At 50.5% G+C, this 12,715-nt stretch overlaps 1 protein-coding gene across 2 annotated transcripts; it reads right to left on the bottom strand.

The window, feature by feature from the left end:
• Nucleotides 1-520: 520 nt before the first annotated feature.
• DUSP1 (dual specificity phosphatase 1) lies at nucleotides 521-3,637 on the bottom strand. Of its 2 annotated transcripts, XM_011987704.1 has the most exons (4): nucleotides 2,975-3,637; nucleotides 2,548-2,693; nucleotides 2,004-2,223; nucleotides 521-1,561 (listed from the first exon to the last, which is right to left on the bottom strand). In XM_011987704.1, the coding sequence occupies exons 1-4, from the start codon at nucleotides 3,339-3,341 to the stop codon at nucleotides 1,191-1,193; spliced, it is 1,104 nt and encodes a 367-aa protein (XP_011843094.1). In that variant the 5' UTR covers nucleotides 3,342-3,637; the 3' UTR covers nucleotides 521-1,190. The 2 variants fall into 2 exon arrangements, with proteins under 2 accessions (XP_011843094.1, XP_011843093.1); XM_011987703.1 differs by having other exon boundaries at nucleotides 2,548-3,637.
• Between the last annotated feature and the right edge of the window lie 9,078 nt (nucleotides 3,638-12,715).

The raw sequence follows: 12,715 nt of genomic DNA, 5'->3' as shown, positions 1-12,715 counted from the left end.
CCCCTGTTTCTGCCACTTAGCCATGCTGGGTCTCAGCATCTCATCTGCAAAGGGCCTTGCTGAGTTTCTCTGGGGGCAGGTGCACACACTGCCTTATATCATGTGTTTGGAAAAACTTTTGTCTCATAACTCCAGCACAGCTCAGAGACGGTCAGGCGACTTTTTATATTAACCTGAGGAGGGTATTAAATGAAAAAGGTAATCCAGGCAAGTGGCGATTTCCTCCTAGCTTTAGCTCTGGGGACACCTTAGCATCCTGGGTGACATAGTAGGTTACAGAGCTGCTAAAATGGGCATGGGCAGACCCACTGATCCAATACTAAGAGTTCAGTTGTAGCATCTGGTGTTTCATGATACTCACTTGTCTTCCTCCCTTGCAACCCAGCCATTTCATGGGACCAATGGGCCACCACAGGGATCAGATCTCAACACATTCTGCAGGCCCTTGTCGAAATTCTTCCCTAGTTCACTAGTGGGAGAGGGACTGGGTGTGGTTGCCAAAGAAATAAAAGCATTGAAATTTCAATAGAAATGCCATAATTTATTCCATTGTATAAAAAAGTTATCCTTATGTAACAAAATGTCTTCTTAGAAGAAGAAATATATTATTTCAGGTCATAAATAATCAGCAAACATACAACTGTTGGCAACTAAAAAAAAACCCCAACACTGGTATTTTCCATCAGTGCTGAAAACAAACCTGCTTACGATATATTTACAGGATAGTACAGTACTCAAAAACAAAAATTGAGGTATTTGGTTCTTCTAGGAGTAGACAATGACATTTGTGGAGGCAGACACCTCCACAAAAATAAATAAGGTATATTCTCATATGTATATGTGTCGTCGGGAATGATAATACTGGTAGGTATGTCAAGCATGAAGAGATTCTACAAAAAACAGGAGCGAGCAAAAAGAAACTGGCTCACACACTGAGTCCTTTCTCTTCTGCCCCATTTTGTCAGAGGGACTTGATGTACCCACTACATATTGGTCCCGAATGTGCTGAGTTCAGCAGATGTCTTGACGCTAAGTCATCACAACGACTGCTTAGGAACCCAGTGGAACTCGGGTGAAGTTAAATAAATAAAGACCAGCCCTCTCGAGCCCCTCCCAGAGTTACTGCATTTCTCCTCTCAAGGAGCCTGGAGTCCCAGTGGGATGTGAAGAGCCTCACCTCCCACAGCCTTTCAGCAGCTGGGAGAGGTCGTGATGGGACTCTGAAGGTAGCTCAGCGCACTGTTCGTGGAGTGGACAGGGATGGAGACGGGGAAGTTGAACACAGTGGTGGTGGAGGTGCCTCGGTCAAGCACAGCCATGGCGGGGCTCCCAGCCTCTGCCGAGCAGTGTGGGGCCAGCACCTGGGACTCAAACTGCAGCAGCTGGCCCATGAAGCTGAAGTTGGGGGAGATGATGCTTCGCCTCTGCTTCACAAACTCAAAGGCCTCGTCTAGCTTGACTCGGTTAGTCCTCATGAGGTAAGCAAGGCAGATAGTAGCTGACCGGGAAATGCCTGCCTGGCAGTGGACAAACACCCTTCCTCCAGCATTCTTGATGGAGTCTAGAAAACAAAAGGAGCGGCTGGTTACTGGAGAGCTCAGGAGAACCACCCCAAGCCCAGGTACAGTGTATCTGAGAAAGGTCACGTGTGTCTTGTCTAGAAATGGTCAACATCACCACATGCCATCACATGGCTACTGTTCATGGAAGCAACTTGGGCACCGCGCAAAGGATGGCACAGGATTTAAACTCAGACTGGGGATTTCCACTCAGCAGATAGATCTCACACCAGTCAATTCAACTTTGTGAGCCCCAGTTTGCAAATCTGTAAAGTGGGACATTGAATCGAATTCACATTTTGCAGGAATGTTGCCCACACCAGACTGATACTGAATGTCTGGAAGAAGGCTCAGAAGACTTCAAGCTCTTGCCACAGAGGTTGGGCTTAGGGGCTAAAATGAGAAGAGAGAGGCAGAAAAGCCCCAGGCATCCATTCCATTTACCTATGAAGTCAATGGCCTCGTTGAACCAGGAGCTGATGTCTGCCTTGTGGTTGTCCTCCACAGGGATGCTCTTGTATTGGTAGTGACCCTCAAAATGGTTGGGACAATTGGCTGAGACGTTGATCAAGGCAGTGATGCCCAAGGCATCCAGCATGTCCTTGCGGGAAGCGTGATAGGCACTGCCCAGGTACAGAAAGGGCAGGATTTCCACCGGACCACCCTGAAATCCAGAAATATCCAACATTCATCAAGCTCGCTCAAAGCCAAGGCCAGTGCCCACACCCACAAAAACTTTCTGCTGGAAAAGTCAATTTCAGATAGCGAGTGAACACAGTTCTGTTGCTGGAGGATAAATAAACAGGGAACTAAGCCCATTTGCCTGGGCAGGACCAGCAAATTCATTTCTGTAGAGCCTACAATCATATCCCTGTGTCCCCTCCGTTATAAATAATGCTGCAGGTCACTTTCTATATTCTCCCTGGCACTACTCCTCCGTGCCTTTGCCAGTTCTTACTTCTCCCCTGTGGCAGGGACACCTACTAACCTGATCGTAGAGTGGGGTACTGCAGGAACTGCACCCAGATTCCGTGCTGTCAGGGACGCTAGTACTCAGGGGAAGGCTGAGCCCCATGGGGGTCGACTGTTTGCTGCACAGCTCCGGGCAGGAAGCCGAAAACGCTTCGTATCCTCCTGGGAATACAAAGACATTTTTTTTTTCCTCATTAGTGACGCCGGGACAGGGCACCTTCATACGACTCCCCCACCCACCAAGGGCTGGAAGTTTACAGCGGAAAGGCCCAGGCAAGTCTTTGTTCCCAGAGCCAAACAAAGCCAATGACAAGTTCCAGAGATAAATGTACTCCAGCGCCCACGCGCTGCAGGTGGGGCGACCCCCCGGGAGCCAAGAGCCGAGGGTACCGGGCAAAATCTCAGGGGTGTGCGGCCCGCCCCGAGCTTCCCCGAGGGCGTACCTTTGAGGAAGAAGACTTGCGCGGCGCGCGCCTCGCGGCAGAGCGCACCGGCCGCCAGACTCAGGGTGCCGTCGCGCTTGGCGCCGTCCAGGGCGGCGCTGCGCTCGTCCAGCAACACCACGGCGTGGTAGGCGCCGGCCAACAGGCGGCCGCGCAGCTCGGCGTTGGGCACGATGTGCTCCAGGCCCATGGCGCCCTTGGCCCGGCGCCGCACGATGGTGCTGAAGCGCACGTTGACAGAGCCGGCGATGTGGCCGGCGTTGAAGGCGAAGAAGGAGCGGCAGTCCAGCAGCAGGCATTGTGCCGCGCGCTCCCTCAGCAGCGCCCGCAGGCTTCCAGCGTCCAGGGTGCCCACTTCCATGACCATGGCCGGCCTCAGCGCCCCCAGCGTGATCAGCCCTGCGGTGCTCTTTGTCCTCGGGGCCAAGGGCAGGGCGGCGCCTTTCGAGGAAAAGCTAGACCCCCGGGTCGCTCTGCGCCGAACCAAAAGCTGCTTTTGGACTGAGAGAGGAGCGTCACGCGGGGCTCTGGGCTCCTCGGCTTCTTCGCGGTTGCCCCGACTGCCCCTTCGAACCACGTCGCACACACAGCCCGAATGTCCTTCGCAGCGAGCCCTATCCGGGGAGCTCGTTTATATGAGGCCTCTGGGCGATGGGGCGGGCCTGACCCGCGCGCAGGGGGAGGAGGGTGTTTGTTTGAATGGTGATCACGTGACGGGGCGGTGACGTCACCCGCCCTGCCCGGCCCGGCGCCGCCGAGCTAGAGGGGAAGACGTCATCAGCCTCGGAGCTGGGTCCGCTCGCTGCGCGCTGGCTCGCGGCCCGGCCCCCGCCCTGCCGTCCGGCCTGCTCTTGGCGCGTCCCCAGGGACTGGGCCCGCGCCGCGCTCCGGGCCCAGCGGGGAGGCGGAGGGCTCGCTGCCAGCTGAGGCTGACCTCTGGGATGCGAGCGGCCGGGAGAATGGGCGACGTGCCACCTGCCTTGGCCTCGCCGCTCCTCCGTCTCTCCCTCCCCGAGTCCCCTTCCCCGTGCCCCTCGGCTTTCGACCTGAGCCGAAAGGGGCTTCCTGCGCTTCTGCATACTCTTGTGCCCCTTTCTCTCATTTCCTCATCACTAACAGGCGGGGAAACTGAGGTTCCCCAAGCGAAGCTACTGACTTGCCCAGAACCACACTACTGGGGTGTGGGGTGGGGCGGCGCGGGGGGCAGCACAGAGGCGCCTAAGATGAAGTTTGGAGAAAAATGAGCAGCTCTGCCGATAGAAAAGTCGTTCCTACCAAGAACGACTCGAGCGAGTTGGGGCGGAGAGGTTCAGGGCAATGCTTTCCTGTTTCCCCGACTTTCTTTAAGGTGGCTTTAAAATACCTACATTTGCCATGAAAGTGTAAGCGAGCAAACCCCCACCGGGAAATAATGCTATTCCTAGTCTGTGGCCCCCGGAAGACTTGGAGCCAAGGAAGGCAGGTCAAGGGGCTGAAATCCCGGTCGGGGGTCGCAAGGCCCCGCGGTGGATTCCCGGGTTTGGCGTTTGGAGGGGTGAGGGGCGACCCGCAGCGCGACTCGACGGCGCCCCCCAGGGGCCGCCCGACACGTTTCTGTCACCTTGGCTCCAGACCGAGCTTCTCCATCCCTTTATTACACAAATAGGCAGTATACTGAGTGAGCGCCCACTAAGCGCTGGGCTGGGGGGCTCCAACCCGGAACAGAAGCCGGCCCCAACCCTCGCTCCCTGTCGTCCCTTCCGTTATAGGCTGAAGGCAAAATCCAATCCCGGGCCGTTCTGGGCGGATTGCCAGGACATGGATCGCAACGCTTGGGAAGACCCCCCGCCCCCAACGCCCAGCGATATCCGTGCCCTGAGTCCCAGTGACGGCCCCCTGGACAGCACAGCCTGCTGCAGCGACGCGACGCGCTAGGTACACAAACATAAACATTGCGCCACCCGCCCGGGTGCCGAGTCAGGAACATTCTGCGGTTTCCTCCCCTCCTGGGGGAGGGGATTTCACTGGCCACCCTCTGTCGTCGTTGTGCGAGCTGTATCACCAGAGGCAACTTCTGCATTTGCCTCGCTTAGCTTGTGTGTTTTCGCCTGCGCAAACGTTCTGCCTGGATTCTTCTAGAAAAGTTCAGGGAATGGAGTGCTTTTTTTTAAAAGGGCGTTTTCTACCTTCATTTGAACATTGGTCGAGGACAGCAAAGAGGTCCTCAGATAAGAGCAACACCCTCCCTGTGTGGAGAGATAGAAGAAAAAGAAATTATTTGTTTATACTACTTATTCAGCTGAGGAACTCAACATACTTTTTGCGTTGAATCATAGAATGTTACAGCTGCTGACTTTTCACTGCATACCGACTTGATTTGTCCCATTTTTTTTTCTCTCACCAAGAGAATTCATTATACCTTCCCCTACCGAAATTTTTCAACAAGAAAACTCTTTTAAGGGCTGGGTGCTGTGGCTCACACCTGTAATCCCAGCACTTTGGGAGGCTGAGGCAGGCGGATCACGAGTTCAGGAGATCGAGACCATCCTGGCTAACACGGTGAAACCCCGTCTCTGCTAAACATGCAAAAATTATCTGGGCGTAGTGGTGGACGCCTGTAATCCCAGTTACTCGGGAGGCTGAGGCAGGAGAATCGCCTGAAGCCCAGGAGGCGGAGGTTGCAGTGAGCCAAGATCACACTATGGCACTCTAGCCTGGTGACAGAGCAAGATTCTCTTTAGTACCATTATCACGGTAGTAGTGGCACAGTCTGGCCCTAGAGCCAGGTATCTTCTGGCCTCTCCTGCTTTTCTCTCTCCTCCCTTGCTGGAAAGAGTATAAAAGTAGACTTGAACCCTGTCATTTTGCTGCTGGATGGTCAGAGGTGAGTCTCGACCCCTACTGAGCCTCCAAGCCCACATCTGTACCGTGGGTCTACACTGGCCCACTTTGTAGATGGTTTGAGGCCCGAGTGAGAGATGAGGGGGTTAGGGAACCCAGGCCCTACCCCACCCCTGCTCTTTATGATTCACTGTATCTCTAGGATTCAGCAGCAGAATGGTTCTGTCCCTGTGCCTTTCAGAGACTTGCCTCAGAACCAGGGAGAAGGTCACTGCAAGCCATCTGCTTATGAGAGACATCAGCCCGACTCAGGGAGAGCTCCTCTTTAAGATCCTCTACCACACAGCACTCACGATGGGTCACCTGCCTAGAGGCAAGTGGTAAACGTGTAGCCACCTAGGCCCCCAATCCAGGCAGTGGAGATGGTGCTTCTCACTGAGGATGGAGCCAAAGAGAGCCCAACATCATCTGGTCTCTGTAACCACAGGAGTGAGGGACTGGCCTTGTGGGCCTGGCCGCCAGAGGGACTGAAGCAGATAAATCAGTGGATGTTGACTCAGGGGAGAGAATTGGGCCTTTCTGACCTGGGCTGTTCCCAGTTCTACCTACTCCTGCTTAGGAATAAACCTGGTGGCAGTGTGGAGTAGTGGGAAGAAGGGTTCAGAGTTCCATACTTCCCCAAAAGCTGGCTGGGATTCCCTACCTTTAATGTGTGGCCTTGAGTAAGTCCTCCCATGGTGCTGAGCTCCACCCCCTCCTTCCCATGATGGAGAGAATAATAATAACACACACCTCCAAGGACTTTGGGGAGACTGGGTGTAGCCGGGGTTGGCCCTAGCTCATAGTCCCTGTCCTAATCCTGCTCTCAAAGGCGACTTTGGATCTCTCTTGGGATCACAGTTTGAGAAGAGTGGAGCTCCCCCAATGACAGTCAGAAAGAGGCCCCCTCTCACTGTCTGCTCGGTGACCTTGGGCAAGCAGCTGACCATTTCTGAGCGTCTGTTTCCCCGTTTGTAAACTGGGAATAACATCCATTTAGGACCAAGTGAAACAGTGTGTAAGAACCTGATATGGATGACACCCAAAGGGGGTGTTCTCAAGAGGGGGAGCAGGGTCCCACATTCATGTTCCCTCTTTGAAAACCCACGGCCTTTTTCCTGTCTCCCCTGTGCTGTATGGGTTTCCTCCCCTCAATATCCTACAACTCCCCATTTCTTAGCAAATCCAAAACGCACTGCTACTGAGCCTCGCCATCTATATGGCTCAGCTTCCCACTCTCTTTTCTTTCTTTCTTGTGCTCCAGGAAAATTCTGTGGGCCTGTGTTCCTAGAATGTTCTTGTCCTCTGCCACATCTTTGCTCACATTCCTCCCCCACCCCCTGCCAGACAGTGGCCCCTCTGGGCTTTCCAAGTGAAGACTCCTTAGGTTCCTCCAACTGCTCCCTCTTCTTGACCTGGAGGACATTGTCCATGTATTCTCATTGTGTACAAGTCACCTAGATCTTTGTCGTACTCCCCACAGGGTGTAAGCTTGTCAGCTTGAAGACAAGGGGTGTGTTTTTCTCAGCATTGCACTCCCCAGCCTACTACCTTTGATGTGGTGCCTGGCACATAGTAGGTTCACAATTTGGGAAACGGTAGAATTGTTTCAAAGGGTACTGTTGAAAAGTGTCAGAAGGGTGGAGAGTGGTCATTGACACTTATCGGGCCTCACCTCTGGGCCAGGTGCATTACAGGTATCTTTCCATGAATCTGGCAGTGATCCTGTGAGGTGCTTGTTGTCCCCATTTTATAGGCAAGAAAAGAGGCTCAGAGAGGAGACATGCCAAAGGTCACATGCCTGAGGTCATAAAGGTGATAATCATCAGACGGGGATCCAAACCCAGCGCCTGTCTGACTTGAGAGAGGGAGCTGGGCCTGGCTCTGTTGAGGCCTCCGCGTCTGCCAGTCTGCCAGCCCCATGTCCGGCAGCACTGCCTGGAGCCTCTGCCTCCCAGCTTCCTGGAGCTCTTCTCACTGGACAGAGTGGTCCCTGGTGTCAGCCCAGCAGGGAGCCTGGAGCCTCCTAAGACTCCCAGCTCAGGCCCTCATGCCCCTGCTCAAGAGACTCTGTAGCCACTCGGGCCTACCTTGAGGGACTGGCAAAGGGCTGACATCACCCTCTACACCCAGGCAGTTGGGACAGAGCTAGCTGTCATTGCACAATCCTTACAAACAGATCTCCATGCTCAGACCTGGCAGGGCCCACAGAACTGTGTCATCCTGTCTAACCTCCTCATTTGAGAGACAAGGGCCCAGAGAGGTTAGGCAATCTGTCCAAAGTCACACAGTGTTCAGAACATTCTAACCAGTCAGCATTGTGTGAGCTGTGTGTCCAAACCCTTAACAGTGTTTATCTGTGGAGGGTGGAGTTCCTCTCATTTTCTTCCTTATGACTCTGAGTGATTTGAACTTTTTAAACTTAAATGTGTAACTTTTGTAACAAAGAATAAAAGATAAGATTAGAAGGCAACCATATGAAGGTAACAGCATTGTCCTTAAAACCAAGTTACAGAGTTAGACCTCCTGAATTAGAATCCCAGCTTGCTTACTCACCAGCTGTGTGTATTTGGGCACGTTACGTTAGCTCTGTGAGACTCAGTTTTCTCATCTTTAAAGAGGGAATAATAATCGTATCGATCTTGTAGGATTGATAGGAAGGTTATATAAGACAGTGATTGGCAAACTATAGCCTGTAAGCCAAACCTAGCTCGCTACCTCTTTTTGTACAAACCACAAACTAAGACTGGTTTTTATGTTTTAAATGGGGGGAAAAAATGAAAAGAAGAATCATATTTTATGACATGTGAATGTCATATAAAATTCAAACTTCAGTGTCCATAAATGAAGTTTTATTGGAACACAGCCACACCCATTCCTTTACGTGGTATCTGTGGCTGCTTTCACACTACAATGGGAGGTGTATATTGTGACAGAGACAGTATGGCTCACAAAGCTCTTATGCCTTTACAGGAAAAGTTTGCCAACCCCGATAGGAGCTCATGGATGAAAAGTACTTTAGAACAATGCCTGGCACAGAGTAAGTGTTTAGAAAACTTTGTTATTATTATTATATAGATATTTATAAAATCTTCTTCCCCTCGGATGTTTTTAAAAGCAGTGATTGCTTTCATCATATAATTCATTGTGTTGAAGGCGCAGTTTTCATATTTTCGCATTTCTCAGGACGTAACAATTGGAAGCATGTCATCGTTAATTGACAGCATATTCCTTTCTTAATGGTGCATAAATTAATGAAAGGGCCTCAGAACTGATGACAGCTTAGAGCCAGTAGATGCAGTGAAGTGTAAAAGGTTGAAGATGGAAAAGAATTGAGTGCTACAGTCATTCAGTCAACAGCCGTTCCAGTGGTGGGACAGACTTGTTAAGTGCCAGGATAGAAACTGGGTACCCAGGAAAGATGCCCAGAGGAGAGGACGTCTACTTGGAGATGTAAAGGCTGATGTAGGATAGAAATACCTGGAGGAAATGCCTTTGAGAGGTGGGCCTCAGTTACCTACCACTTTCCCCCTGGAAGCCTCATCTCCCTGTAAAATAAGAATAGTAGTAACCCCTAAAGACCACTTTGTCGTTCATTTTCTTTTTTCTTTCTTTTTTTTTTTTTTTTTTGAAGTGGAGTCTCGCTCTGTCGCCCAGGCTGGAGTGCAGTGGCGCAATCTCAGCTCACTGCAACCTCCACCTCCAGGGTTCAAGCAATTCTGCTACCTTAGCCTCCTGAGTAGCTGGGACTACAGGCGCCCGCTACCACGCCCGGCTCATCTTTGTATTTTTATTAGAGACAGGGTTTCACCATGTTGGTCAGGCTGGTCTCAAACTCCTGACCTCATGATCTACCTGCCTTGGCTCCCAACGTGCTGGGGTTACAGGCGTGAGCCACTGCAGCTGGCCTGTCGGTGATCATTTCTCTCTCCCACTAGCTTGGAAGCAAGGGCATGGTTTCTTGTCTCTCTTGGTCCCCAGTACAAATCTCAAAGCAAGGCTTGTTGAACAAATAAATGAAGATGAGCCCAGGAGCCCAGGAAAGGGACCAGGAACAGCAGGGCCTCCATGACTCACACAAGCCTCATCCCTGAAGCAAGGATGCAGCTGCCAACAATGGCCCCAAGCCGCGCCCGCCACTGGGGGAACTGATGCTGCGGTGAGAAGTGACAGCTTTCTGTTGATTCTTTTCTTTCTTTTTTTAAAACAGAATATGAATTGAGACATAATTTCATTTTCATAATGAGAAAACACTTAGTAACTAATGTTGTTGGAAGCAAATGTGAACACAGTTTGTCTGTCCCAAACTCATCTCTGGGAAAAGGAGGAGGAAAAGTTATTGGCACTATGTTCAGAATCATAGCTGAAGATGCAGAAATTGTTCATCCCAATTTTGCCTTTGTAAGTAACGTGGGGGCAGTGCTTATTAATAATTGCCAATCTCTACTAAGACACAGTACTTGCTAGGTGCTTTATATTCATTTCCTGGTGTGATCATGACATTAACCCTGGGAAATGGGTACCCTTACTATCTCCATGTGAAGAAATGGGGAAACTGAGGACCAGAGAGGTGAACTAACTTGTCCAAAGACACACAGCAAGGGCTCTGACTCTCCGCTTTCTAAGTTTTTTGTTCTTATCTTTTCACAGCACATAGCAGGCATGGTATGAGGGTTGCGTGCTGCACAATTTTGCTGTTTGTTTCTTGGAATAATAATTTACAGGGGGCTGCTTCTAGATTCCAAAGGAAAGAGAAAAAGAAATATGCCCCAAACTCAGGCTTTCTGCCTGGCCCTGCCTGACTGTCTGAGCTGCATTGGACAAATGGTTTATTCACTGGCCTTGACCTCCGTGGGTTTGGCCACCCATTGAGAGTGAAGTCACACCTCCAGCACTGCGATGCATTCATTGATCCGCTCACCTAGCTTCATGGCAGGCAAGAAACAGGCCTATGTGAGCCTGCCCAGGATCAGGGACAGGAGAGCACACAAGTGTTTCTGGATATCCTCAAGCTGTTGCTGGGCTGCTCAGTTCTTCCCTAGGAGATCCTCCGGGGGGCCGGAATTAGTTTGCTAGGGCTTCCGCAACAAAGTGCCACAGACTGAGCAGCTTAAATAAAAATGTATCATCTCGTGGTCCTGGAGCCTGAAAGTCTGAGATCAAGGTGCTGGGCATTAGGACTTGAACATATGTTTTTTGGGGGCACACTTCAACCCATCGGAGAGCCTGTGCCCCAAAGACAGCCTCCTTCTGTGTGCAATGAAGGTGTGAGTTATAAACATGAGAAGAAAACACCCCTTGTCCTTGGATAGGATGACTCAATACCACAAACAGTCCAATTGGCCCAGGTAAATATATCCATTTAACATGATCGTCACAAAAATACTGAGGGTAGGTGTTTTTTTCTGGAGTTAAACAAGTTGATTCTGGAGTTGATATGAAATAATAAACAAGCAAAAATAGCAGAATTTCTTTTTTAAAAAAAAGGGCAGTGGGGTGGAGGTAAGCCCTACCAGACATTAAAACATACCATAAATCTTCTGTAATTGGCAAGGCACAGTGGCTCATGCTTGTAACCCCAGCACGTTGAGATGCTGTGATGGGAGGATTGCTTGAGCCCAGGAGTTTCAGACCAACCTGAGCAACATAGCGATACTCTATCTCTACAAAAATAAAAAGTTAAAAGTTAGCTAAGTGTGGTGGTGTGCACTGGTAATCTCAGCTATTCCAGAAGCTGAGGTGGAAGGCTTGCTTAAACCAAGGAATCTGAGGCTGCAGTGAGCTATGATCACACCACTGCACTCAGCTTGGGGGACGGAGTGAGACCATGTCTCTAATTTTATTTGTTTATTTATTTTTTTGAGATGGAGTCTCACTCTGTCGCCCAAGCTGGAGTGCCGTGGTGCGATTTCGGCTCACTGCAACCTCTGCCACCCAGGTTCAAGCAATTCTCCTTCCTCAGCCTTCCAAGTAGCTGAGATTATAGGCGCATGCCACTGCACCCAGCTAATTTTTGTAGTTTTTAGTAGAGATGGGGTTTCATCATTTTGGCCAGGCCGGTCTTGAACTCCTGACCTCGTGATCCGCCCCGCCTCGGCCTCCCAAATTGCTGGGATTACAGGCGTGAGCCACCACGCCCGGCCTCTAAAAAAATTTTTTTTTTTTAATGTTTTAAAGCGTCTGTAATAAAAATGGTGTACCTGGAAACGCATAGCCAGACAGACCAATGGAACACAATAGAAAGTCCAGAAATGTATCCAAGTACATGTGAAGATTTGGTGCATGGCCAAGGTGGCGTCTTAGATCACTGGGACATAAGATTTCTTAATAAGCAGTGCTGGAACCATGACATTCCATTTGGAAAAAAGATAAAAGTGAGGCCAGGCGCGGTGGCTCAAGCCTGTAATCCTAGCACTTTGGGAGGCCAAGATGGGCGGATCATGAGGTCAGGAGATCGAGACCATCTTGGCTAACACGGTGAAACCCCGTCTCTACTACAAAAATACAAAAAACCAGCCGGGCGAGGTGGCGGGCGCCTGTAGTCCCAGCTACTCGGGAGGCTGAGGCAGGAGAATGTTGTGAACCTGGGAGGCGGAGCTTGTAGTGAGCTGAGATCCAGCCACTGCACTCCAGCCTGGGTGACAGAGCGAGACTCCATCTCAAAAAAAAAAAAAAAAAGATAAAAGTGGATCCATACCTCACACCAAACATCAGAATAAACACCAAATGGTCCAGAGATCCAGATTTTTAAAAGTGAAACCTTACAACTTCTTTTTTATTTTTATTTTTTCTTTTTTTAAGACTAGTCAACTACAGTAGTGAGAAGAGGGGAAAGGGTAGAACAAGGAGTTTGATCAGTAACTGATAGTCAACAATTCATTG

The sequence above is a fragment of the Mandrillus leucophaeus genome, unplaced genomic scaffold (assembly GCF_000951045.1).
Source record: "Mandrillus leucophaeus isolate KB7577 unplaced genomic scaffold, Mleu.le_1.0 Scaffold314, whole genome shotgun sequence".
Classification (NCBI taxonomy): domain Eukaryota; kingdom Metazoa; phylum Chordata; class Mammalia; order Primates; family Cercopithecidae; genus Mandrillus; species Mandrillus leucophaeus.
The sequence above is the reverse complement of the archived record's forward strand: the minus strand, read 5'-3'. Positions and strand labels throughout refer to the sequence as shown.

Bases quoted from the DNA above. Each gene is read 5' to 3' on its own strand.
- DUSP1 (XM_011987703.1), bottom strand. From the start codon at position 3,273: ATGCCTGCTGCTGGACTGCCGCTCCTTCTTCGCCTTCAACGCCGGCCA. The intron at 2,224-2,547 runs GTTAGTAGGTGT...TCTGGATTTCAG, and splicing joins GTACCCCACTCTACGATCAG to GGTGGTCCGGTGGAAATCCT. The intron at 1,562-2,003 runs GTAAATGGAATG...TTTGTTTTCTAG, and splicing joins CGAGGCCATTGACTTCATAG to ACTCCATCAAGAATGCTGGA.